The 24,557-nt window shown below is 50.4% G+C and overlaps 2 protein-coding genes across 2 annotated transcripts; both read left to right on the top strand.

Annotated features, from left to right (window-relative positions):
• The first annotated feature begins 1,386 nt into the window (after positions 1-1,386).
• On the top strand, positions 1,387-9,501 carry LRIT1 (leucine rich repeat, Ig-like and transmembrane domains 1). The gene is made up of 4 exons (XM_087824097.1): positions 1,387-1,508; positions 4,164-4,627; positions 6,981-7,286; positions 8,528-9,501. Exons 1-4 carry the CDS (start codon positions 1,387-1,389, stop codon positions 9,499-9,501), a joined length of 1,866 nt encoding a protein of 621 aa, XP_087680223.1.
• A 9,507-nt stretch (positions 9,502-19,008) lies between these two features.
• On the top strand, positions 19,009-19,847 carry LRIT2 (leucine rich repeat, Ig-like and transmembrane domains 2). Its single transcript, XM_087824225.1, is given in 5 exon segments — positions 19,009-19,175; positions 19,177-19,316; positions 19,319-19,517; positions 19,519-19,812; positions 19,814-19,847. Coding segments are annotated over 5 exon segments (834 nt in total).
• Positions 19,848-24,557: the final 4,710 nt, after the last annotated feature.

The raw sequence follows: 24,557 nt of genomic DNA, 5'->3' as shown, positions 1-24,557 counted from the left end.
AACCAGGAAGAGAGAGACAAGTGCCACATGATCTCACTTATATGTGGACTATAATAAACAAAATAAACTGATGAACAAAGTGGATCCAGAGACATAGAAGCATGGCACAGACTGAGGGATATCAGAGGGAAGGCAGGGAGGGGGCTGTGGGTGGGGAGAGATTAATCAAAGAGCTTATATGTTTATAAGCATAACCCATGGACACAGACACTGGTATAGGGAAAGCCTGGAGGTGGGATGGATGTGGGGTGGAGGGGATCAATGGGGATAAAAAGGGGACATCTGTAATATTCTCAACAATAAAGAAACTTAAAAAAAAAAGAACGAGGTGAGTGAAAGGTGATATCTATGATGGGATGAAGTTGGGGGTAGGAGACAATCTGTAAAAACTGAAAGTACCTTCTCCAAAAACTCAGAGATCCTGCTGTGGGACCTGACTCAGAGTATGACGACTTCAGGAGAGGGGGCCTCTCTGTCCTCACATTGAGACAACTCACACCTTTGGCATTGGTGGTAATGGCCAGAGGGGCTCAGCTCAGACAGCAGTCTTCTGAGACTGGGTGTTCAGGGAGGCAGCTGCTTGCTTGTCAGGCAATGAAAGTTCATGAGGCCATGGGAGACACTTCCGAGGTCCTTCCAAAATATCTGACTCTTCCCGACTCCTCAATGATCAGGTATTTGTAAGTGCCAACAAAATTGGGTCCTTACTACTTATGACTTTCTGTTTTCACAGGCTGTGAGCTCTGGGAAACTTGGATGGTTTAATTTTCATAAACACCCCGAGTAAAGTAACATTACTTCCCTTTGACAAATGAGGACACAGAGGCCAAGAGGAATCATGTGACTTATCCAAAGTCACAGCCCATGAATGGAAGAGCCGGGATTTGAACCCAGGCACCAAGGTCCTGGAGCTTGGGCTCTTTCTAATGTCATCACTGTCTTCATCTCATTGTTTTTTCACTACAAAATAGCATCACAGAAAATAATTTCCAATGGCCTTTATCAGATCCAGCTCTGTTCATCTCCTCTAAGCCCAGGCACCCTTGTGGGTCTGTGCTGCCCACAGCCCGGCTGGCCTGGGGTGGCCTTGTAGGTGGGCACACTAGGCAGCTGGTCCAGCAGTTGCTTGCCCCTGGGTGGCCACCCACTTGCCCCACCCTGCCAAGGCCTGGCCTCTCTGGTCCTGTGGCTATTGTTACAAGAGGGGATCCCCCACCCCCACTCTGAAGACTGGGTGATTTCAGGGAGCAATAAGCGGCTGAGTGCTGTGGCTGAGCTCCCTTCCTTAATCCCTAGCCTGTCCATGTTTATCTGATGGCCTTAGGCGGGGGGCTGGAGCCTGTGGGGAGCTGCAGGACTTGCTGGGCTACAGAGAAGCCAGGAGCCATGAGGGTGGCATTGGGCATGCTCTGGGTTCTGGCCCTTAGGGGATCCCCCCAGGCCTGGAGCTCTTGTCCCCCTCCATGCAGCTGCAGCCTCCACATCCTGGGAGATGGCAGCAAGGCCAGGTATGGCACCAGGTGTGTGGGATGGGTAGCCCAGCCCCCTCTGCTCTACCAGCAAGGCTGGGTTGGGAGGACTGGATGCAGGGCCACCCTCAGAGTGTGGACAGGTAAGTCCTCCATCCCCCTGGCTGAGGGGCCCTATGGGGCTGGTCTGTGCTGAATCATTGTCTAGCCAGCAGGGCATGGCTCTGCCTTGGAAGTACCAGGTAACTTTACACTTGGGGTGGGGGTGGGCATAGGTATGCCAGCTCCAGGAAATCCTTCCTGAATCCTCCAGGATCCTGGTGGACAGGAACCTCCTTAAGGGCCCAGGAAGACTCCCCCTTACCTCTTCTTTCCTCCTTCCTTCCTCCTTCCTCCCTCCCTTCCTCCCTCCTTCCCTCTCTCCCTCTGTATCACCTCAGTGTCTTCTTTCCCAGCCCTTTCCTAGTCTCTTCCCTCACCTCCCAGAAGTACCCACTCACATCCCAGTTATTTCTTACCACTCTACCTTGGATGGACGACCTGCCTCCACTGCCCTCCTGGGTCTCCTCTGGAGAAGTCCTCAGTGGCCTCAGGCTTGACCTCTTTCTAGGGGCTCTCCGAAAAGCCAGGAGTCTCCATTCCTTTGCAGACAAACGCCCCTTCCTCCTCGGCCCCTCTTTGACTTTCCCCATCCCCACCTGAGCTCTGAGAACATCTCCACCTTCTCCTCCCTCTCCATGGACACCCCCAGGCCCCTGGGTTTGTGTAGCTGCTGTTCTGCTGCAGCTTGCTCTCTCTGTTCAGCTGTCTTCAAACCACCTTTCCTCTGACACCTTCAGCTTACCCATTCAGAGCACCAAACTCACCTTGCTGGAGGATGCCAGCCCTGGCCCAGGGCCCCAGTCTCTCCAAACTTTCAGAACTCCACCCTCCCTTCCTCCCACACCTCAGGAGGGTGCTGGGGAGCCACGGTGGTTTCTCATCAGGCAGCACTGTTATCAGTGTTATCACTGTGGCTCTTTCAATGATCCTGGCAATGGGTGCTGAGTTAATGAGGAGGGGGGTGCAGAGAAGAGGGAGAACCCCCAAGAAAGGATACTCCACGTGGTCTGAGGAACAGGAAGAGCTCCATTTTTGGCCCAAATCCCTGATGCATCAACTCACACAGATCATCAGAGGTAAGGGTCCTCTTCCAAAGTGAAGCCAGGCCTGAGCTCTGAGCAGGCCAGGCAATAGCCTGTGGCCGAGGACAGCGTGACCACGCTGACCAAGAGCCTCCCCTCCCACCCACAGAAAGCACAGGGCTGAGCCACACAGCATTAGGGGCAACCTGGTGCTGGAGCCCAGGACTTTGGTTCCGTTTCCAGAACTCTTCTAGAAGAAGGTCAACCTTAGGGTGGAAAATGACATCCCAAGGGCAGTGTCTGGGGCCTCTAATGTCAGCCAGTGGCCATCCTTCCTCTGAAGCCAGAGCTCTCACCATCAGCCCACTGCCTGACAGCCGCACCGCTGATCTCACCAGCCGTGGGCACGGAGTGTCCTGCGAGGGGAATGAGGCCACGCGCAGCTGTAAGGACCTGAGGCCCCCACCGGCACAGGCACAGGCCGGGCTCTGTCCACCTCAGATGCCTCCCCCAGCTCCGCCTCTCCCCAGAGCCTCTCAGGGCCCAGCCCCACTCCTGCAGTCCGGAGCAGAGCTCGTGGCCCTGGGGCGCGGGGCGGCCCTGGAAGCGCCGCCGCGTCGGTCCCGCTCCAGCTCCCCTGCAGCGCGCCGCGGCCGAGCGGGGTTCAGTCGCCGCAGTTCGGGCGGAGGGCGCGCGGGGGGGGCCGGTGGGACGGCCCGCTCGGCCCCGCGGGGCGGCTGCGGGGGTCGGGCGGCGCGGGGCCCCCACGCAGCCCCTGTGGAGCGGAGCCCGCCGACCCGGGGAAACGGGACAGCGAAGGTCACACGGGCCCGGGGCGCGCGCGGTCGGAGGGGCGGAGGCGCCTGCGCGCGGCTCCCAGTGTGATGCGCTTGGTGTGTGTATTTTAAAATGAAGAAAAGCCAAAATGGTTACAAAAGCCGAGGAATAATTTAACAATCGGCGCTTTGGCGCGTTCGCAAAGGGACAGTCCCCGCGCCACCCCGGGGCGAGCGCTGCGCGGCGGGGCGGCTGTCGCGGGGCAGCGGCCGAAGCTCGGGGTCCGCGGGCCAGTGGCAGGGACCGAGCGGCCGTCCCGGGACCGCGCAGGCCCTGGAGGAGGGCGCAGCCCCCGGGAAACCGGGCGCCGCGGGCTCGGCCGGGGCCGGGGCGGGTCTGGCCTCTGGCGGCGCAGAACAGCAGGGCCCAGAGGGAGGCCCCGGAGGGAGGGGAGGCCCCGGGGGAGGGGAGGCCCGGGGGGGGGGAGGCCCCGGGGGGAGGGGAGGCCCCGGAGCGAGGGGAGGCCCCGGGGGGAGGGGAGGCCCCGGGGGGAGGGGAGGCCCCGGGGGAGGGGAGGCCCGGGAGGGAGGCGGGGGCTCGGGTGGGGGGAGGCCCCGGGGGAGGGGAGGCCCCGGAGCGAGGGGAGGCCCCGGGGGGAGGGGAGGCCCCGGGGGAGGGGAGGCCCCGGGGGAGGGGAGGCCCGGGTGGGGGGAGGCCCCGGGGGAGGGGAGGCCCGGGAGGGAGGCGGGGGCTCGGGCTGCCGGCCCGCGCTCAGCGCCCCGTTTCTGCCCAGGACGGTGCTGTGCGACGACCCGGCCATGACGCTGCCGCCGGCGGTCCCGCCCGACACCGCGCGGCTGCGCCTGGAGCGCACGGCCATCCGCCGCGTGCCCGCGGCCGCCTTCGCGCCGCTGCGCCGCCTGGAGCAGCTCTGGCTGCCCTACAACGCCCTGCGCCGGCTGGGCGCGGGGGTGCTGCGGGGCCTGCGCCGCCTGCGCGAGCTGCGCCTGCCGGGCAACCGCCTGGCCGCCTTCCCCTGGGCCGCGCTGGCCGACGCGCCCCGCCTGCGGCTGCTGGACCTGCGCGCCAACCGCCTCTCGGACGTGCCGCCCGCGGCCGCGCGCTTCCTGCGGCCCCTGACCTTCCTGGACCTGTCCGGCAACCGGCTCCGGAGGCTGCCGCCCGCGCTGCCCGCCGCCTGGGCGCCGCTGCAGGCCGCGCCCCTCTCCGCGCGCCCGCGCGCCCGGCTGGTGCTAGGTAGGCGCCGCGCCCTTCCCGCGGGCCCCTCGGGGTCTCGGGCCGGCGGCCGAGCTCTGGGTTTGGATTCTTTACGGGACAACAGAAATCGCCCGCCTGGGCCTGAGTGAGGACTGAGCGAGGGGCACACTGGCAGCTTAGGAGCTCAGGCCCCAGCCCGCCTCTCCCTAGCTGTGTCCTCGGCTCAGCTGCTCTGGGCCTGGGTTTCCTTTTGAGAAGAGAGGCTGATAAAAAGATCTGTCTCAAAAAGGTTGGCCCGTGGGCGTAAAGACAGTGCTCAACACACAGTAGGTGCCTGTGGCGCCACAGGGATGTGCCGCCCAGGACCTCGTCCACGTTGCTCTGGCTGCCCGGCTTCTGGGTGCAGCCGTCAGGGACGGCCTCAGTTGCAGAGCAGCCTCCCCCAAGGCCACACACCCTTTCTGAGGACAGTCCACGCAAAGACCTGTCAGATGGGGCTCTAAGGGCCCAGCCGGCAGGGACGATTCTGATGGGTTATTTCAGCTCCAGACCCCTCCCTCCAAGGACTGTACCGGCCCTGCATCAGAGCTCCCTGCCTCTCTCCTGCTCTCTAAATATTTCTGAATATTTTAGAAAAGCTAAAGGCCCCTCTTCCAATTCCAGTTCCTTCTCCCCTCCTCAAGGGTAGCCACTGTTGGGTTTATGTGTGTGCCCCATCTTCTACAGCACACCTTCGCACACATGTACGTACACACAGACTCGCACAGACAGCTCATCTCTGTGCTTTACGTACAATTTTATCAGATTGTAAGTATCAACCAGCACTGATTTTTTTCACCCAGTAGTATGTCTTGGAGATCTTCGTTAGTTACTACAAGTGGGTTAACTTCATGTTTTTCAAGTAGTGCATAATATTTCATAGCATAGTTATATCACAGCTTATTTAGACATTTCCCCTCTAATGGACCTTTAGGTTGTTTTCATTATTTTATTAACACCTAGCTCATGGAGTGTGCCCGTTAGATGTTTTAATATCAATCTGATAGTCTCTAAAGTGGCTGAGCCAGTTCTTGTCCCCCACCAGGTGTGTGTGAGACCCATGTGTGTGTTCACGCTGCATGTTTATTTGAGTGTCTGTGAATGTGTGCGCACAGTTCTAAGTGCTGGGAATGCGGCACTGAGTAAAACTGATGAACATCTATTTTCTCATGAAGCTAATGGTTAAAGTGGCCAAAATGTTTAACTTTTTCCAATGTGACGGATGGACGTTTCACTGTCCTCTAACTTCGCCTTTTACATTCATTTATTGGGGACTCTGTTGTAACAGGTGAAAGCTAGACAGCTCACCACCAGAAGCAGGCAGTGATGAATCTTGGGGTTCAGATATACCATTACATGCATTTAACCAGTGACACAGGGTAGTAGCCACCAGTTGGATGGGGAGGGGTGGGGTGGGAGGAGGAACTAACACCCTCCTAGCTAGTTCTCAAAAGGACCTGAGAGTTATGAATATGCAGCAGATCTGAATGCAGCCTTTCTAACACTCACCCCCCCTTCCAAATAAATCAAGTATATATACATATATATATATATATATATATATATATATATACATATATATATATATATATAAATGTACAAGATGCCACTGATTATCAGACACACTATCAAATTTAATAACAGTCTTTGGGGGATAAAAAGGACATCACATTAAATACATCTATTTTGCATTTCAGAAACACCAACATACAAAGAGGATTTGTGCCTTAGAATTGAGGACACATGCCACCCTCCTCCTGTTGAAGGTTTTTGACAGGGTGGGTGCAGTGACCTGCTTTTAGCTCTGTAAGAATGTTCAGTGTTCACGTCCAGAGCGCAGGCTGTGACATCGGATTTGATTCCTATCTCTCTTCTCTCCTTTTGAGCCTTTGTCAAAGGAACTATGGCTCAGTACAACCACCCTCACTGCTGGGGTGATACTGAAAGTGCCACTTGTGCTGGGAGGACAGAGGTCATAAGCATTCCTGGCCATGGGTTTTTGCATATTGCAAGTATTGCAGAAGTACTTGCTGGCCAGTAGTCTGAAAGTGTCAGCCTAAGAATGGCAGCAGTGATTGCTAATCGTGTTGGTGTGCTGTATGGCCTACCCAATGCTTAACATGATTTTTCTTTATTTATGCTTATGACAACCCTGAAAAAGAAGTTGCGTGATCATTAGAGATGAAGAACCAGGCTTAAGTTTGCATAGCCCACGAGGCAAGGAGCTGGGCGTGGAGGCCAGTTCTGCTGACTCTGAGCTCAGGACCTGCCTTGTCCTCCCTGAGGGGGGGAGGGGAAGTGGGCCTAGGGACCTGAATCGCTAGGGCTGACCTCTTGCCTCTCATGCCTGCAGGCCTGCAAGACAACCCCTGGGTGTGTGACTGCCGACTCTATGACCTGGTCCATTTCCTGGGAGGCTGGGCCCCAAACCTGGCCTTCATAGAGGCCAGACTGAGGTGTGCCAGCCCACGCAGTCTGGCCGGAGTGGCCTTTGACCAGCTGGAACTGAGGAAGTGCCAGAGTCCGGAGCTCCGTCAGGAGGTGGCCAGCATCAGGTCTCCTTGGGGCAGCACAGTGCTGCTACGTTGTGGAGCCACTGGGGTCCCTGGGCCCGAGATGAGCTGGAGGAGGGTCAATGGGTACCCACTCAATGGCACAGGTGTGTGAGCTACAGGGACTGCTGTGTTGAGACCCCAGAGTAGGGCGGGTGGGTTAGTGTCCCAAATGGGCAGAGCCAGGTTTGCCACGGAGTAGGGGGTGGGCTAAACGAGGCTGTTCACTCCCATTTTGTCTGAATGGATTGGGCAGGCTCCACCCAGAGAGAGGACATGGGGACAGTGACTTCAATTATGGGTCTCAGCCTGTCCTATCGTATTCCACCAGCCACTTTATCAGAGACTCTGGACCCACCCTGAGAGGAACAAAGTGCTGACTTTCAATAGAAGATTCTCTCTTAGTGTTTTTAATATTTATAGCAAGTTTCCCAGTTGTAAATATTAAGCTGGCAGCACTAGGAGTAACTAATGAGGAACTACCATTTATGTATTCTTCATTTGTTAAATGTATTATGTGCATAATGTTGTCAAACTTTGAAGAACAAGCAGAATGTCCTTCTTATTTTCTATATAAGTAAACTGAGATTTTTGAGAGGCTAATGCTTGGCTTGCATCACCCAACCCCTACAAGGAGGAGCTGGGAATATAATGCAGCCTGGTCGACCACACAGTGTGTGCCCTTTTTGCTGTGCAGACAGAGCGGTTCCCCTGGCACTGGGCGGGGCTGGGAGTGGAGCTGCCGGAGCCAGAGCTGACCCTCATGCAGGAAGAGTTGATGAGGAATAACTTCTCAGTGTCTGACCAGAACAGCTCATGTTCCTCCCAGCTGTTTTCTGTCTCCTTCAACTAGGTTGGCAAGCATTGCTCCAGAACTATGGGTTTGAAATCAATTTACAAACAAAATTGTGTAAGGACCTCCGTATCACAAGCAGGAAGTTGAAGGTGTTCTGACTGATTGGCAGTGGGGCTGGACAGCAATGGGCAAAGCACTTCCAGATGGGCTTCTGCCTCACATCCACCCCAACCCACCGTCCCTCCAAAGCACCCGCCACCCCTGAGGGGTCAGCTCTGCAGACTCCAGAGCCCTGAGGAACACAGTTTGAACATCTCGAATTTAGAAGGCAGATCATTCTTAGGCTCTGATTCAACCTGGGTCTTCCCAAATTTGAACCTAGCTGATCTCAATCTCCTTGGCTAGTCTAAGAAAAGTTGAATGAGTCCCAGTGTTTTCTTGGGGTGACAGGGTCTTTAGTAGAGTGTGCGGTCCAGGGGCTGTGAACTTGCCCTGGAAGGAAGCTTGGGCAGATGGGTCCATTTATTCTCACATATGCCTCTTTCCCCCCAGTGCACCAGGAAGTCTCCAGTGACGGCACAAGCTGGACTCTGCTGGGCCTTCCTGCTGTGTCCCACCTTGACTCTGGAGACTACATCTGCCAGGCCAAAAACTTCCTGGGAGCCTCTGAGACTATCATCTCCCTAGTGGTCACTGAGCCCCAGACTTCCACAGAACACAGTGGGAGCCCAGAGGCACTGTGGGCAAGGACAGGCAAGGGGGCAAAAGCTGCTGCATACAACAAGCTGGTGGCCAGACATGTCCCCCACATCCCTGAGCCTGCTATCCTGGCCACTGGCCCCCCAGTGCCTGGCTCAAAGGAGGAGCTGATGCTCCAGTACTTCCAGATGGGGGCCCCTGGAGAGCGCTCGCATGGGCAGATGGGGCCTCAGGAGGCCCGAGTGGTGAGGTCTCTCAAGGTGGTGGGGGACACTTACCAGAGTGTGACCTTGGTGTGGAAGGCCCCCCTGGCTGGGAACACAACTGCTTTCAGTGTCCTTTATGCTGTCTTTGGGCAGCACGACATGCGGCGGGTGGCTGTGCAGCCTGGGAAGACCAGGGTCACCGTCCATGGGCTGGTGCCCAAGACCAAGTATGTGGCATGTGTCTGTGTGTGGGGCCTGGCACCCCAGAAAGAGCAGTGTGTCATCTTCTCCACCAATGAGGTGGTGGATGCTGAGGCCACTCAGAGGCTCATCAATGTGGTGGTGGTCAGTGTGGCCGCTGTCATCGCCCTGCCCCTCACGCTGCTCGTCTGCTGCAGTGCTCTCCAGAGGCGCTGCCACAAGTGCCACACAGGGGGCTCCATTGAGGCCACCGGTGCCCATGTCAACCTGGAGAGGCTGGGCCACAGCGAAGATAGCTCTGAGGAGCTGTCCCGGCACAGCCTCAGCGAGACTGACAGGCTCCTCTCCGCCCGTTCTAGCCTGGACTCTCAGCTCCTAGAGGCCAGGGGGGGCAGACGGGTCAATGAGTACCTCTGCTGAGGGGTCTGCTCCCCACCACCATGCGCACAGATGCCCACCTGCCTATTCCGACCACCTTCTACTCCCACGTGCTCACTCTGACACCTGAGTCATGCTCACCTACTCTTGCCCACTTGGGTACCTGCTTACTCACCCACGTACACACAGCAACAACCACAACCAACACTCATTAAAGCACTTACTATGTGCCAGGAAGTGTTCCAAGTGCTTTATACGCATTAACTCATTTAATTTTTATAACAGTCTTTTGCAGCAGACATCACTGAAGTTTTCTCCCCATTCTCCTGGAGAGAAACACCGTTTAAGTAACTTGCCTACATCAGTCAGTTTTTGCTGCGAAACAAGTAAAAGCAAAATCTCAGTGGCTTAGAACAACAGGCACTTATTTTTACACAGCCCACAGGTCTGTGAGTTCACAGATGGTTCTGTCCTATATGTCTTATTTGGGGCTCAGGATGGAGAGTCACTGGCTACTGGGGGCAGGCTCCTTTCATGGGCAAGTCAGATGATATTAGAGAAATGAGCGAACACATGGGATGCTTCTCAAGCTCTTGGCTTAAACCTGGCACACTGCCATTTCTGCCCACATTCTATCTGCCAAAGCCAGTGCCATGGCCAAACCCAACTTTAAAAGGGCAGAGAAGGAGACATTTCTCCCCTGGAGGTCATGGTGGGCAAAGCGTCCTGGCTGAACAGTGATCTAATCTACTTTATTGCTCACAACTACATAGCTGGGAAGTGGCTGCTCTGGAAGTTGGACCAGGCAGTTGGTTCCAGAGTTGAGAGTCCTCACAACTCTCATCTACTGCATCTTGATGACATTGAAGCTAACTCATGGGCACCCAGCCTCCTGATGCAGTAGCCACTCTGTGCAGTCACACACACACACACACACACACACACACACACACACACACACACACCTTCCTCCCTGTGTACACTCACCGATGCTAACATTTTCCCCTCTGGATGCCATTCTGCCTAGAGATAATCATTTGATTTTCAATAAATTCTAGAGGTTTGAATGATGTCCAAGAGACTACTGCTCATTGACTCTGAGAATGTCAGTCGGAGGGCTGTGGCAGACGCTCTGTGGCGTGGGGCACAGTGCACCCAGTGCTGTCCAGTGCACGGCTCACCTCTGTCCCCATGGAGCAGAGTCTGTGATTCTTCCTAAAACTTACCTGGGCTCCTGAGAGTGTCTCAACGGCTTCCCAGCCACTCAGTAAGCCACTTAAGAGGATTCTGTTTCAGTTTGCTTAAAGCTGGGAAACTCCTGAGATGCCTCTGGGTGCAGGAGCAGGCAAGAACTCCTGTGGAAGGACCCGTGCTGTGTCTTGTCTGCTGGACTGAGCTCTATGAAAAGAGCATCCAAGGTATTTGATGCCAAACCTTTGGGTAACAACAGCTGAGGAGATTTTGGAGTAACAAGTAATCCAAGGACACTACTTGGCTAATATCACCTAAAGGACTCCATATGGTGTTGAATACTTGCCAGAAATAACCAGTATGGTGCAGTGATTTCTGAAGTTACTATATTCCCTCTCACATTTACAAAAGACCTTAAAACATATGACCTTACAATGTATTTTCCTGTTTTCTCTTATTTTACTACCACAACAATTAATTATAGAGGCTGCTATTTGATTGTATAGATTAGAAAACTGAAGTCCAAGGAGTGGAATCACTTATAGAGGGTTGCAATGGATTTTCTTGGAGGATACAAGTCTTTGATAACTTTCTGGCCAGGCTGAAGGTCTGTATTCAGTGTTGATCTCTGAAATGCAATTCTCAGTGGATTCACTACATAAATGGATTTTTTTGTGCCACTAGAACCCAGGATCAGAACCATGAGAGCAGTGGTGCACATGAACACAGAATGTCCATACATAGATATTTTTTGCCCATCACCTGGGACTTAAAAGCAAGCAGTTTTAATATATTAGTATCTATCCAGTGTGTGTGTGTGTGTGTGTGTGAGAGAGAGAGAGAGAGAGAGAGAGAGAGAGAGAGAGAGAGAGGATTCAAATTTTCCAATGATTCATTAAGAACTACCTTGGTGGTCTGGGTGAAATAGCTCCCAGATGGCCAGCCCCTCAATACCCATTTGTAACCATCTTTTCTTTGTGTGCTCTGCCTTCGTTGGTTTGCTCTCACAGAGAACACTCAGGCTGGACTGTGCTCATGAATATTCAAGTCATTGGAAAAAGCAAATCCCTGTTGTAAAAAAATAAAATGATGTCTTGTTTATATATTGGTCTTTTGGTTTATGAGTCTGGTTAGTGTGAGTCAGTTCCTGAAAACCTAATGTCTTTTTAGAATCCCTGGAAAAGAATTTCTGGTTGCCCAGTGCTGAAGCCCTGCCTACACTGTGGTGATCCCATAGCTTGCTGCCTTCGGAAGCCTTGTTGGAAGGGTGGTTGGAATGACAGCATCTCCACCATGTCTTTTCCGACTGCTACATGGTTATGTCCTCTCTACCTAGGCGGAAGCTATGCCTGATGTTACTTATCTCTAATTGCATGTCTAAGTTGAAGGGTATGAAAAGGGAAGTAAAAGAAACTATATCCTGGCCTGGCATTTGGCTCAGTGGTTAGAGCTTCGGCCTGTGGACTGAAGGGTCCCTGGTTCAATTCCAGCCAAGGGCACGTACCTCGGTTGCAGGCCCAATCCTTGGCCCCAGTTGGGGCTCATGTGGGAGGCAACCAGTTGATGTGTCTCTCATATCATGTTTCTCTCTCTCCCCCTTCCGCTCTGTCTGAAAAGCAATGAAAAAATACCCTCAGGTGAGGATTAAAAAAAAAGAAAGGAAACTATATCCTTAGAAGTAGCTGTGGGCTATCAATAAAGGGACACCGAAAGCAGTGTGTTTAGAAGACTAGAGCTGGGAAATGTTTTTATTGATTTTAGACAGAGGAAGGGAGAGAGAGAGAGAGAGAGAGAGAGAGAGAGAGAGAGAAAGAAAGGAAGGAAGGAAGGAAGGGAGGGAGGGAGGGAGGGAGGGAGGAAGGAAGGAAGGAAGGAAGGAAGGAAGGAAGGAAGGAAGGAAGGAAGGAAGGAAGGAAGGAAGGAAGGGGAAAGAAGGGAGGAAGAAGGAAGGAAGGAAGGAAGGAAGGAAGGAAGGAAGGAAGGAAGGAAGGAAGGAAGGAAGGGAGGAAGGAAGGGAGGAGGAAGGAAGGAAGGAAGGAAGGAAGGAAGGAAGGAAGGAAGGAAGGAAGGAAGGAAGGAAGGAAGGAAGGAAGGAGAAAAAGAGAGAGAGAAAGAAGAAAGAAGAAAGAAGAAAGAAAGAAAGAAAGAAAGAAAGAAAGAAAGAAAGAAAAAGAAAGAAAGAAAGAAAGAAAGAAAGAAAAGAAAGAAAGAAAGAAAGAAAGAAAGAAAGAGAAAGAAAGAAAGAAGGGAGGAAGAAGGAAGGAAGGAAGGAAGGAAGGAAGGAAGGAAGGAAGGAAGGAAGGAAGGAAGGAAGGAAGGAAGGAAGGAGAAAAAGAGAGAGAGAAAGAAAGAAAGAAGAAAGAAGAAAGAAGAAAGAAAGAAAGAAAGAAAGAAAGAGAAAAAGAGAGAGAGAAAGAAAGAAAGAAAGAAAGAAAGAAAGAAAGAAAGAAAGAAAGAAAGAAAGAAGAAAGAAAGAAAGGGAAAAAGAGAGAGAGAAAGAAAGAAAGAAGAAAGAAAGAAAGAAAGAAAGAAAGAAAGAAAGAAAGAAAGAAAGAAAGAAAGAAAGAAGAGAAGAAAGAAAGAAAGAAAGAAAGAAAGAAAGAAAGAAAGAAAGAAAGAAAGAAAGAAAGAAGGGAGGAAGAAGGAAGGAAGGAAGGAAGGAAGGAAGGAAGGAAGGAAGGAAGGAAGGAAGGAAGGAAGGAAGGAAGGAAGGAAGGAAGGAAGGAGAAAAAGAGAGAGAGAAAGAAAGAAAGAAGAAAGAAGAAAGAAGAAAGAAAGAAAGAAAGAAAGAAAGAAAGAAAGAAAGAAAGAAAGAAAGAGAAAAAGAGAGAGAAAGAAAGAAGAAAGAAAGAAAGAAGAAAGAAAGAAAGAAAGAAAGAAAGAAAGAAAGAAAGAAAGAAAGAAAGAAAGAAAGAAAGAAAGAAAGAAAGAAAGAAAGAAAGATTGATCAGTTGCCCCCTTCACAGGTCCCAAAAGGGGTTCAAACCCTGCAGCCTGGGAAAGTGCCCTGACCAGGAATCGAGCCCACCACCCTCTGATGTATGGGACAATGCTCCAACCAACTGAGCACACCAGCCAGGGCTAGAGCTGGAAATGTTTGTTTTGACCATCACATAAGCCAGTACAGACAAACTCAATTTACAAGCACTTGAGCATATTTTATTTGATTACAGGAGCTTTTTTAGCCAGAATAGGTTATGCTTATGCTGTGCTTACATTTCCCAGTGGTTTAACATAGAAATATTTACTTTTGCTCTCACGGAGTCGACCTGAGTCAGTGGGAAATGTGGGCGAAGGGAGGGCTCTGCTCCATTCACTCATTCAGGGACTCAGCCTGAAGAAGTCCCACCACCTGGAATGTCAACAATTGCTGCAACAAGGGAAAAGAAACTGGAGAATCATGTAGAGGATTTAAAAACATCTTTTGCTCTAACATTTTATTAGCACAAATGTTGGTCCCACAACCCACCTATTTCAAGGGGGTTGGGAAGACAGTCTTGTGTGTGTCCATCACAGGCAAGCCACAGAGCATGGGCCAGCAAGGGCCCCTCCTCAGACATGATTGGCAGCAGGTGGAGGAGGGCGGGAAGAGCGTCAGTTTGAGAAGAGGAAAGGCAGTGTGTCTGTTTCCCAAAGTTCTGCCAGTTGAGTAGATAGAAGCTCTCTGGTTAATATTCTAAGACAAGCCAGGGAGTTGCCACCCAGAAGTCATTTGTATCTAATTATTTCATAAACACAGAGTAAGTTCTTTCTTATGAGTCTGTCTCTACCACTCTAAGAGCCCAATTCCTAAAAGCATCTTGCAGGAAGAGGGATGGGAGTGCAATATACTCAGACTCCTTCCCTTTGTTGTTAAATCTACTGAGTTTAGAGACACCACTTAACCACTAGTTATTTAAGAAAAATAATATGACCCAAGTAACTTTAATTGTCTTAGTCTCCTGCCTTAACTGACAACATAACTACTCCTTATGCCCATATGCCACATAAGGAAACCAGAGGGTGAGGCGTCAGGAGAAGAGCACTGCGGAAGTGGGCAAGCTATTCCAGATTCACACTGTGAAGTTGGGTTGAGCTAGACTCATCTCAAGAGACTAATAAGAGATAAACAGAGAAGAAATTGGGGAGGTGGAGAGTTATTTAGGCCCTTATATTTTGTGGTGAGAACATAATTCATTAGTGGTTTGTGATACCCGTGGATTAAATCACTTTCTTTTCCTTGAAGCAAACCTGACAAAATCTTGGCCAAGCTGGTGGGGACTCTGGAATGAGAATCACCCATCAGTATCAGTGTTGTTCCCGTCAGGCCAAACTGTCCAAGTCCTGTGCCTTCACCACCCTCAGTTACTGCATGTGGGCTGCATTAGAAGGGGAGTGGCCTCCTGCAAACTCTGTGCTCAGGTGAGCATCCACTCATTCCCTGAAGGGGTCTAGGTGGCATAGCCCCGTGTCCACCATAAGCTTTGTACCCACTGCATGTCCTTGTTTTGATTTTCATCTCAGGAGGAACTCCAGAGATCTAGGCAGATTGTAGGGTTAGACTATGAAAACTCCAGCACATGCGTCTGGCTTGGATGGAAAGCTGAAGTGTAATCAGCTTAGTTGTGACCCATTTCTCCCCTCACTGGCTAGTTACTAAGAGGATTTTCTTCCTTGAGGCCTTTGCAGGGGATAATACACATCACAAGTCTTAGGGGGACGGATGGAATTTCAATACTCACCAGGAAGTACCCGAGTAACAAGGAGTAGGCTTTGTGGCTCTTCCAGAATCTGTTGGTGTGGGAGGTGAATTAAAATTTATGACTTGAGGTGGTGAATACACATACAGTATGCAGATTATGTATTTTAAAAAAATTATTGGACACTACTGTATGTTAGGTGCTATATTTTACATAATCCCAAAATTACCTAGAAGCACTGTGAAGTATGAATTAATTTCCTCATTTTGCAGAGGAGGGAGTGATGCTCATAGAGATTAAATGCCTTTCAAAGATGTTGAGACAGGGAACCTGAGCTGGGGAGACTCCCTGGGACGGGGTCGATGACAGTTTTGCTCACACTGCATTTCCTGCACCTAGTAAGTGTGTGGCGTAAAGCAGATGACCAATAAATACTTGTTGACTGAATGATGGGTGGCAGAGCGAGCATCCAAAAATTACTTTAAAGTGTAGGCCTTTCCTTTTTATTATGGGAAATACACAGCATTCAGGAAAAGTTGTGAGATCCAAGATTTATACATATATATGTGTATATATATATGTTCACTTTAATCAGAAAACAGTCTTGTGGTTTACCTGCTGCACCGTGACGCTTCTCCAGCGTGACTGACCCCTCCACAGGTGGTGGTGGAGAGAGCCACTCTTCAGCTTGGGCGCAGGGGTACTTGTCACCCATCATCTGCACTCATTTTTAGAGTATGCTTGGAAATTCTAGGTTTCAGGAGCCAATTGTGATTGATGAAAGATTAGATTAATTTTGGCCAAATCACCTGAACCATGGTGCTCAGGATTCTAGGCCTACTCTCATTCCAAATCATCCGCAAAGAAAGCCCACCCTCTTACAGCGCCCTGGCATCTTGCCCAGCATAGTGCGCCTGCTGGTGTCTCAGATCCTTTTGCAAGAGACTGAGGGAAGGCAGCACCAAGACAGAATTGGACAACTGGCTTAGAGTTTGCTTTCTGAACTCAAGAACGAGACAAAGGGGGGGGGTTCCTACCTTATTTAAGAGACATGGCTCCCTGACCATGAGGTCTATCTTACGGAGCTTGTGGTCTGGGCCACAGTAGACCTCATAGTGTCCAGAGGCTTTTCAACTGCTGCGCTGACCTATGTCACCGAGGATTACCAATAACAGGATTTGCCGCTCAGAAGCTGGGACTATATTATTCAAAACTCCCAAGGCAGTTTCTTACAGAGGAAAATGGCTTCCATTTCTCACTATTTCCTGCTAGTTCTGATCGTTCTGGATCCACATGCAGCTTAGCCATGCTGGTGGCCAGGGTGTGCCTGCTCAGAGAATTTTGGCAGGTGCGCTGTGGTGGCAAGATGCCAAAGGGCTGTAGGGGATGGGATTTCTTTGGGGATAATTTGGAATGAGAGTAGGCCTAGAATTTTCAGGAAATAAGCAAAATATCTCTGAGATTCATTCTAGCTGGTACTGAATTTTTATGAACTGTGAACTTTTACCAAAATAGGTCTAACTCTTTTATTTCAAGTGAATAATATTTTTTCTAATTCATACATCTGATGCCAGGATAAGCCTGATCCCACTTCCCAGTTCCATGACGTTCATCTTAAGGCTCTTCTGGTTTCTTGTGCAGGACTCTACAGTGCACGTCTCTCTCTCTCTGGGAAAGATCCCAGAGAAACTTCCTGAAGAGTTTGAGCAAGTGTGAACTGAACATTCATTCTTATTTGAGCTGCTCCGAGGTAAGCCACATGCACCCTGTTAACATATCTGGGAGAGTAGGGAGGTCTGTAGCAACCCTGTCCTCAATAGAGAGGCTCTAAACTGGGAGTGGGTAAGATTGAGACAGGCCTGAATTATACACACCACAATAAGGTAGTGTTCCACTATTGGCATTTTTTTAAATGGTTGCATACAAATCTCTATAAGACATATATGTGTAAATATATATCTTGGAGTTCACTTAACATATTCTATAAATATTAGAGAAAAGGTGAGTAAAGTGGTGGGAAGTGTAAAATTCCATCAATTGCTAAGTCTTCCCACCCTTTTCTAATCTTAAGAATTAGCTGGGGGCGGAGAGGTGGGGGAGAGGGGAATACTTGTTAAAATATATTCTCAGAGAAAAGGTCAGTAAAGTGGTGGGAAGTGTAAAATTATATGAACAAATTAATTTTTGAAGGTCTTCTAGATGTAAAACACTATATTGTGTATTTTTAAATCATAGAAATTTCTGACTAGGACTAATTCTAGAGATTATCCATTACTTATTTCCTAAATTTGCCTGGGAAGACTCACCTGGGATGCTTGTTTGAAATAAGATCTCCAGGCCCCTGCCCTGGAAGTTTCGGATTAAGTGAATCCAAGGGAAGACCTAAGAATATATTTTAACAAGTATTCCCCTCTCCCCCCCCTCCCCCCCCCCAGCTAATTCTTAAGATTAGAAAAGGGTGGGAAGCCTTAGCAATTGATGGAATTTTACACTTCCCACCACTTTACTGACCTTATTGATTTGAAGCTGTAATACTAGGACTCAGGGAGAGGTGGGCTGGTGGCCCCACTGCTGGGATTCATACCTGCCTCTCATTTTCTGGAGCTCTGTGCTTGCTCTGCTTTAATGCCACCCTGAGGGATGGGGCACATCACAAAACCAGGATGGCCTCCCAGGGGTATCTTGAAGTGGTTCAGAAGACAACTAGAAATATCTGAGTAAAACTTGAGAAATATCCCAGCCCAGGGGCTCAGTGGTTGACTGTTCACCTGTGAACCAGGAGGTCACTGTTCAATTCCCGGTCAAGGCACATGCCTGGGTTTTGGGCTCGATCCCCAGTAGGGGGTGTGCAGAAGGCAGCCAATCAATGACTCTCTCTCATCTTTGTTTCTATCTCCCTCTCCCTCTCCCTTCCTCTCTCTGAAATCAACAAAAACCCTTAAAAAAAATAAAACCTGAGAAATACAGTCACCCAGATATTTGTATACATGGTGACAAACCTCTGAATGATCAAAAATGCTAAATTGGCTGAAATTTTTACTTTTTCTTATCATTTTGATCACATTTTATTGGCTTGAGGTTAAACACCAATGAAAGAGAAATATAGGGTTTATTATTGTAGCCCCTTTGAGAACAGTGAAATGCATCCAGATACTAACTTTTGTGAGCTCCGTAATCAGTCTCCTTGGCACCACATTATATTTACTCTCTCAGCAGTAATAACAGCTAACACCCATAGGCCACTTACTGTCAATCTTGTGGAGTGAACACTGTTATCATCCCATTTTATTGATGAGGAAATTGAGGCTAAGAGAATCCAAACAACTTGTCCAAAACCATATATCTAGTAAGGGACAGAACCCAGGCTTTTGGCTCCAGGTTCTAAGTCACTCCACATCCTGGGGTGAGAGGGCACTTCTCACAGCTCACAGCACTGCACAGTCACACAGCTGTGAGAGATCTGGAAGCCCTGGTGGGAGCTCAGCAAGGCCAAGGTATTTGGCGGGAGCAGCCGGCACAGCTGAAGGACTCCACAGACAGAAGAACAAGGTTTCAGACCAATTGCTGCCTCTGGGCAAGTTCCTTCATCGCTCCAGTCCTCAACTTCCTATGTGTAAAAACTGGGTACTGCCCTTCAGGGTTGCTGAGAGGCAAACGCCTGACACAACCTGCATGGCTAATGAATGGTAACCACCACCTTTTAACAAAAAGTGCACTGCTGGATACTCCAGGTGTCCATCAGAGAAATGCACAGCTGTTCCGCTCTCTCTCCTCAGTGTTGACCTCATCTGCCACGGAAGATGCTGCTCTGTCAGAGCTGGTCATACCTGCTGCCCATCTAAAAGATGGGCAATTACACCTGTGTGGCTCTCAACTCCACCGTCAGGAGCACGGTTGTCATGTCCCTCCATGTCCAGCCTGTCCCAATCCTGTCTGCACCCCATTCTCTTTCCTTCCCCTTGGGGGGCAATGCCTACATTGACCTGCGGTTGTCAAGCAGACAGTGCGTGGGATCCTCCTGGAGCGGTTCGTGGTGGCCGGCACCTCTGAGGAGAAGTGGTTCGCCCTCTCCGTTGCGTCAGATGTAGCTCTCAGGAAACAGAAGATGATACACATCAGCCCTGGAATAAACTCACACCTTATGGATGGCCTCCTCCCAGGCACAAAACACAAGGCACGTCTCAGCCTGGGGGCAGCTGCCACACCAGGGCCAGTGTGTGGTCTTTGTGCCGGGCAGGGACTGCAGCGGGCCGGCGGAGCGGGAGTGCCCCCTGCATGTCACGGCGGTCCTGTGTGCGGTGTTTCTTGCCGTGCCCGTGGCTGCCTACGTCTGGGCGGCCCAAGCCCCCTGCACCTGCAGGGAGTGGGGTCTGCTCCGCTGTCCCCACAGTAGGAAAGCCCGCAGGCGCCCCCATGCAGCCCCACAGCACAGGCACGACTCCTACAGAGACCACACCCCTGTCGGTGAGGACCACCCAGGACAGAGACACTGAGGAGGGGGAAGAAGAGGGTGGCTGACCACCTGGACGAAGCTGCGGCACGGCGCGGGCTTCCAGTCCCTACACTGACCCTCTGGCAGCTCAGCTGCCTTGATCCATTTATTCAACAATTATTTATTGAGCACCTCCTGTGTTCCTGGCACTGAGCTTGACACCGTGAACAGGAGACACATTCTTATTTCTATGGAGCCGATGCCGGAGAAGCTCTGTCCCGCCCAGTCATTTTATTACACTCAGCGTATGGAAATTAATAAATGTTACTCTGTCCACATACATAGCCCTATAACATTTACATGTTTACACTTAACATTCACATATGACGTTTCACATGTGTTATCCTACTAAAGAAAGGTAGAATTCTACCCCTTTTCACAGGTGAAAAAACGGACGCCCAGAGGATTCCAACGACTTACTCAAAGCCACCCATCTAGCAGGCAGTAAGGCAGCACACAGAAGAGGCTCTAATTCCGTTTCTCTGTCTGCTCTGCAGCATCCTGTGTCTCCTGTTGTTCAGAAAGTGATATTACTCTCCCTCTTAATGGCAAACTTCCAATGAGATCTGTAAGTTTGATGTTTCAAAAAGCTGTCCTTTGAGTAGTAAAAGCCTGGCGGGTGATGCATGTCTCTGTTTGAGGGCGCCTGTGTCCCATGAGCGGTCTTCGGTGCTCCTGAGAGCACTGCTATCAGCACCAAGTGACAGGCATTGGCTGCAGCCCAGGGCTCAGGCTCCAGAGGCTGCTGGAGGCAGAGTTTCGAGACATAGCCAGAAGGAAAGAATCTATATAAAGTTATATGATTCTTTTTTTTTTTTTTTTTGCAAAGGGTAAGTACACAGTCCTGATTCTCCCCTAGTCCCGAGAGATTGTGAGCGTCAGGCTTGTTTTCAGCCCTGTGTCCCTCGCTAAAATCTCAGTGCTGAGCATGACAAATATTGTTTCACAAATGACAATAGAATCCCTTCCCCTTCCCCTAGTCAGTGTTTCCTATAAAATCCCAGAGAGGTGCTCCTTTCCTTTATCTGAGCTCTTGTGGGATGGAGGGGTCCCCACGAATCCCAGAGACAGCTCACCGTCCCTCTGAGAAGCCCAGCTGGTGAAGACTAGGATTTAAACCCACATCTCTCTCCCCACAGGGAAATCCCCGGAGGCTGTGTGAGCCAGCCTCCTGCAGCACCCTCCTTCCCACCTTCCTTGTGAATTCCTTCTCATCCTTCCCGAGGACATGTCCTCCACTGACTTTTAGAGAGAGTGGAAGAGAAAGAGGGGAGAGAGAGAGTGAAAGAACCATCAATGTGAGAGAGACACATTGACTGGTTGCCTCCCACAAGCACCCCGACCAGAGCTGGGGTTTGAACCTACAGCCCAGGTACATGCCCTTGACCAGTAACTGAACCAGTGACCCTTTGGTGCGGGGGCTGATTCTCTAGCCACTGAGCCACACCTGCCAGGGCAGCTTCAATATTTTTTTAACATTTTCCAGTCTTATTTCAACTTTTTTTTAAAACTGGAGTATTTAAAGGCAAACACAAAGCTCTACAGCTCACCTGTGAATATTTTAGTTTTAGCTATAACAGATAAAGTTTTTTAAAAAATGCCATTATCACATCTAAGAACATATATTTTTAAGTTTTATCTACATATAGTTATATGTGTGCAAACAACACATCCGTACATGTATGTGACAATTTGTTCCTGTGAAACGTCTCGTGATACATTTTGAAGAATAGCGATTGGAGCAGGGCAAGAACTTGTACTTCCCGTGGCCTCTGAGGGCGAGAGGGTGCCAGGGAGCCGGGCAGAGCTCGGCCGCTCCTGTGAATGCGGGAATTCAGGGAGCAGGATTTCCTGAGGCCTACAGAGGGTTTCTGGGGGTCTGATTCTTTAGGACCCTTAGACTCCTGTGCTTCTCACCCGGTGGGCCCCGTGACAGTGTGAGGAAGGGCATAGGCTCCGGAACCAGTTCCTTGCCTAAATGTTGGCTTTGCTTTTTACTTGCTTTGGGACATCGGGCACATTGTCGTATTGTTCTGTGCCTTACTTTCCTCATCCGTAAAATGGGAATAATAATTGTCCTTACCTCATAGGGTTGTCTGGGTGACCCTGAGAGTTTTTACATGTAAAGCTCAGAACAATGCCTGTCACATAATAAGCCCTCAGGAAACACCACCACAATAAATGCTGTCACCATCTATGAGGCCTGTGTCAGGGTGTGTGCGCGTATGTGTGGGATGTGACTCTGTGTACAGACTGAGCCATTTGGAATATCAGGTCTTATTAGGATCACATGTGTGCACAGGTATAAATATATATGTAATGACATGATATCTCTGCTAATATCTTTCACATGCTCTGTTTAATTAATGTCTAAAAGATGCTATAGTTTGAGATTCAATTGTCATGCTCTTGGGAAACTTATCTGTTCAGAGTTTCTACCAGGCACTTTTAAGGCAAGTACATCTGATGCAGGAGAAATGGGTTAGCAGGGCTCCTCACTTTCAGAACAAAGCCACTGCTAGTCCCAGCCTCTGCTGCTAGACCTGAAGGGAGGGATTTTTTTCTCTTTTCTTTCTCTGGCTTACAAGAGCCTGTATCCTTAACACCTAGCAGGGGGCCTGGCACAGATGATATCCTGAGACTGTGCTATTGAAGGAGTGATTGGGAGTGGGTCTTACTCAGCCAAAGAGATGCATTTGTAAGATTCATAGTGTCATGCAAATGTACCCAATGTCATCAGCCTGTAGCTGCAACACAAGGTCACTTACTTTATTGGTCACAAATTATGGTCACTTAGCCATCACCACCTCATTCTGGAAACTAGTCCCTTCAAAGAACCATCTCCCTCCAAGTTATTTCTGTGAATTTCCGAAGGGGTCTTTCATGTGGCCACATGCCAGTTTGGCAGCCTTAATCCTCACGTGGCGTCTTCCCTGCTTCCCTTGTCCACCCTCCCATGGCCAGGGCCCTTGAAGACTACTGGGAAGCCTCCCTGCCTGCCAGCAGCGGCAGACGTCCATGTTAGGTGGACTGACCCTCCTTGGCCTCTGTCTTCTCCCCCAGATCTAGCAGTGGATGGAAAAGTCCTGGAGATAAGGGTGCATGGAGGAGCCCTCTCCTCCAGGACATAGTGCTCAAGCATGGGGACTGTTGGCCATCCTCAAACACCCTCTTGTACAACTAAGAATAGCAACTGTCTCCGGAGCTTGTGTTGGCTGATGGAAAGCTGGTGGCAGGCGCTTTACGTGCATTAGCTCCTGTCATCCTCGAGGGAACAAGTCTTTGTGCCCTGTATTGATGAGGAAAGTGAGATCCAAAGTCACACCTAAGTGGCAGAACCAGGATGCAGACCTGGGGCTATCAGACTGTAAAACGCTATATTGTTTTATATAATTAGAAAGTCTGAGCTCAGCCACAAGAAGAAACACACAGTATTCTGCACACTTCTTTGAGCCACATCTGTTGGTTATCCAGGGTCTAAAGCTCCATTCTCAGGGCCCAGGAGGGGTGAGCCTGCCCAGTCTGTCACCCCTGCCTTCTAGGTCCTCACTTGGTGGCCTAACATTGTGCCAGTTGTAGTCTAGACCTTGCCCAGTGCCACTGAGCAAGCAGTCCCTTGGCCTCCACCATTCCTTACAGTGGTGAAATTAGCCTGGCCTCACTCACACAGGCTGGGGTACCTCCAATGCCAAACACATGTGCCGGTCCCTTATATTTGGTGGCACCCTCCTCCTCTTTCTCAGTGTCACTCATGCTGGCAACTGCACACTTTCCCCATACTTCCTAGTGCAAGAGTTTCCCACATGCCCAGTTTTCAAAATTGGCTCTGCAGTTCAAGTTCCTGGGCTTGTCCCCTCCCAGGGCCCCGATGCTGGCCTGAGTCCCCAACCTGGAGGCCTTCATGACTGTCCCAGGGCCAGCGGTGAGTGCTTCTCCGGTGTTCATGCTCATGTCAGGTCTCCTGATTCCTGCCCTTGCTGGGCTGGATTGGGGACAATTAGTTCTAGCCCCAGACTCCATCCCTCCCCAGCCCTGCCAGGGCTTGTCCAGACTCAGGACATGGCACACACAGGGAGACATGTCCTGCAAATTGGCTGCTGTTTGAGGTGTCCGCGTGGAAAATTGAACAAAATTTTGCAGCCACCCAAAGAGTCAGATCTGGGGGCTGAAGGACAGATCCATCGGCAAGCCAGGAGGTAGGATGAGCTTGGATGCATATCAGGAATTGGTCTCTGTGAATCAGTGAACGTGAGCATCAGCAGCGAGCAGAGGTCAGCTTGACTGTGGGTTAACACATTTTATTTCCCATTTACAAAAGAGGTGGGCTGCATGCAAACTGGAGATCCAGTGTGATCCAGCGCAGCCCTCTCCTGAAACACAGAGTGCAAGGACCTGTCTGTTCAGTCTGGGCACCCAGCTCCTTACAGCCCTCCTCTTACTACTCTCTGGGTCTGGGCTGCACACACCCCAGCAAGGACCCTGCACAGTGGCACATCTGAGTAACACCCCAAAACACATACTCAGAAATCAAGAAAACCACATGTGCATATCATTTGCTTAAATAAAATCACTGACAGATCCTAGAGGGTTATTAATGAGTGGAGCAAAATGCAAAGAACTCTCTCTGTGTACATGGCTAGATTTCCTTACAGCAGGTTTCCTTAAAGTCAGACAGAACTTCTTGGTCCTAGCCACAGAGACCTGCACATCTCCTCTCCTGAGGGAAGTGGTCACAA

Source organism: Miniopterus natalensis, chromosome 14 (genome assembly GCF_054644295.1).
Source record: "Miniopterus natalensis isolate mMinNat1 chromosome 14, mMinNat1.hap1, whole genome shotgun sequence".
Lineage (NCBI taxonomy): Eukaryota > Metazoa > Chordata > Mammalia > Chiroptera > Miniopteridae > Miniopterus > Miniopterus natalensis.
This window is presented reverse-complemented; position numbering and strand designations above follow the sequence as displayed.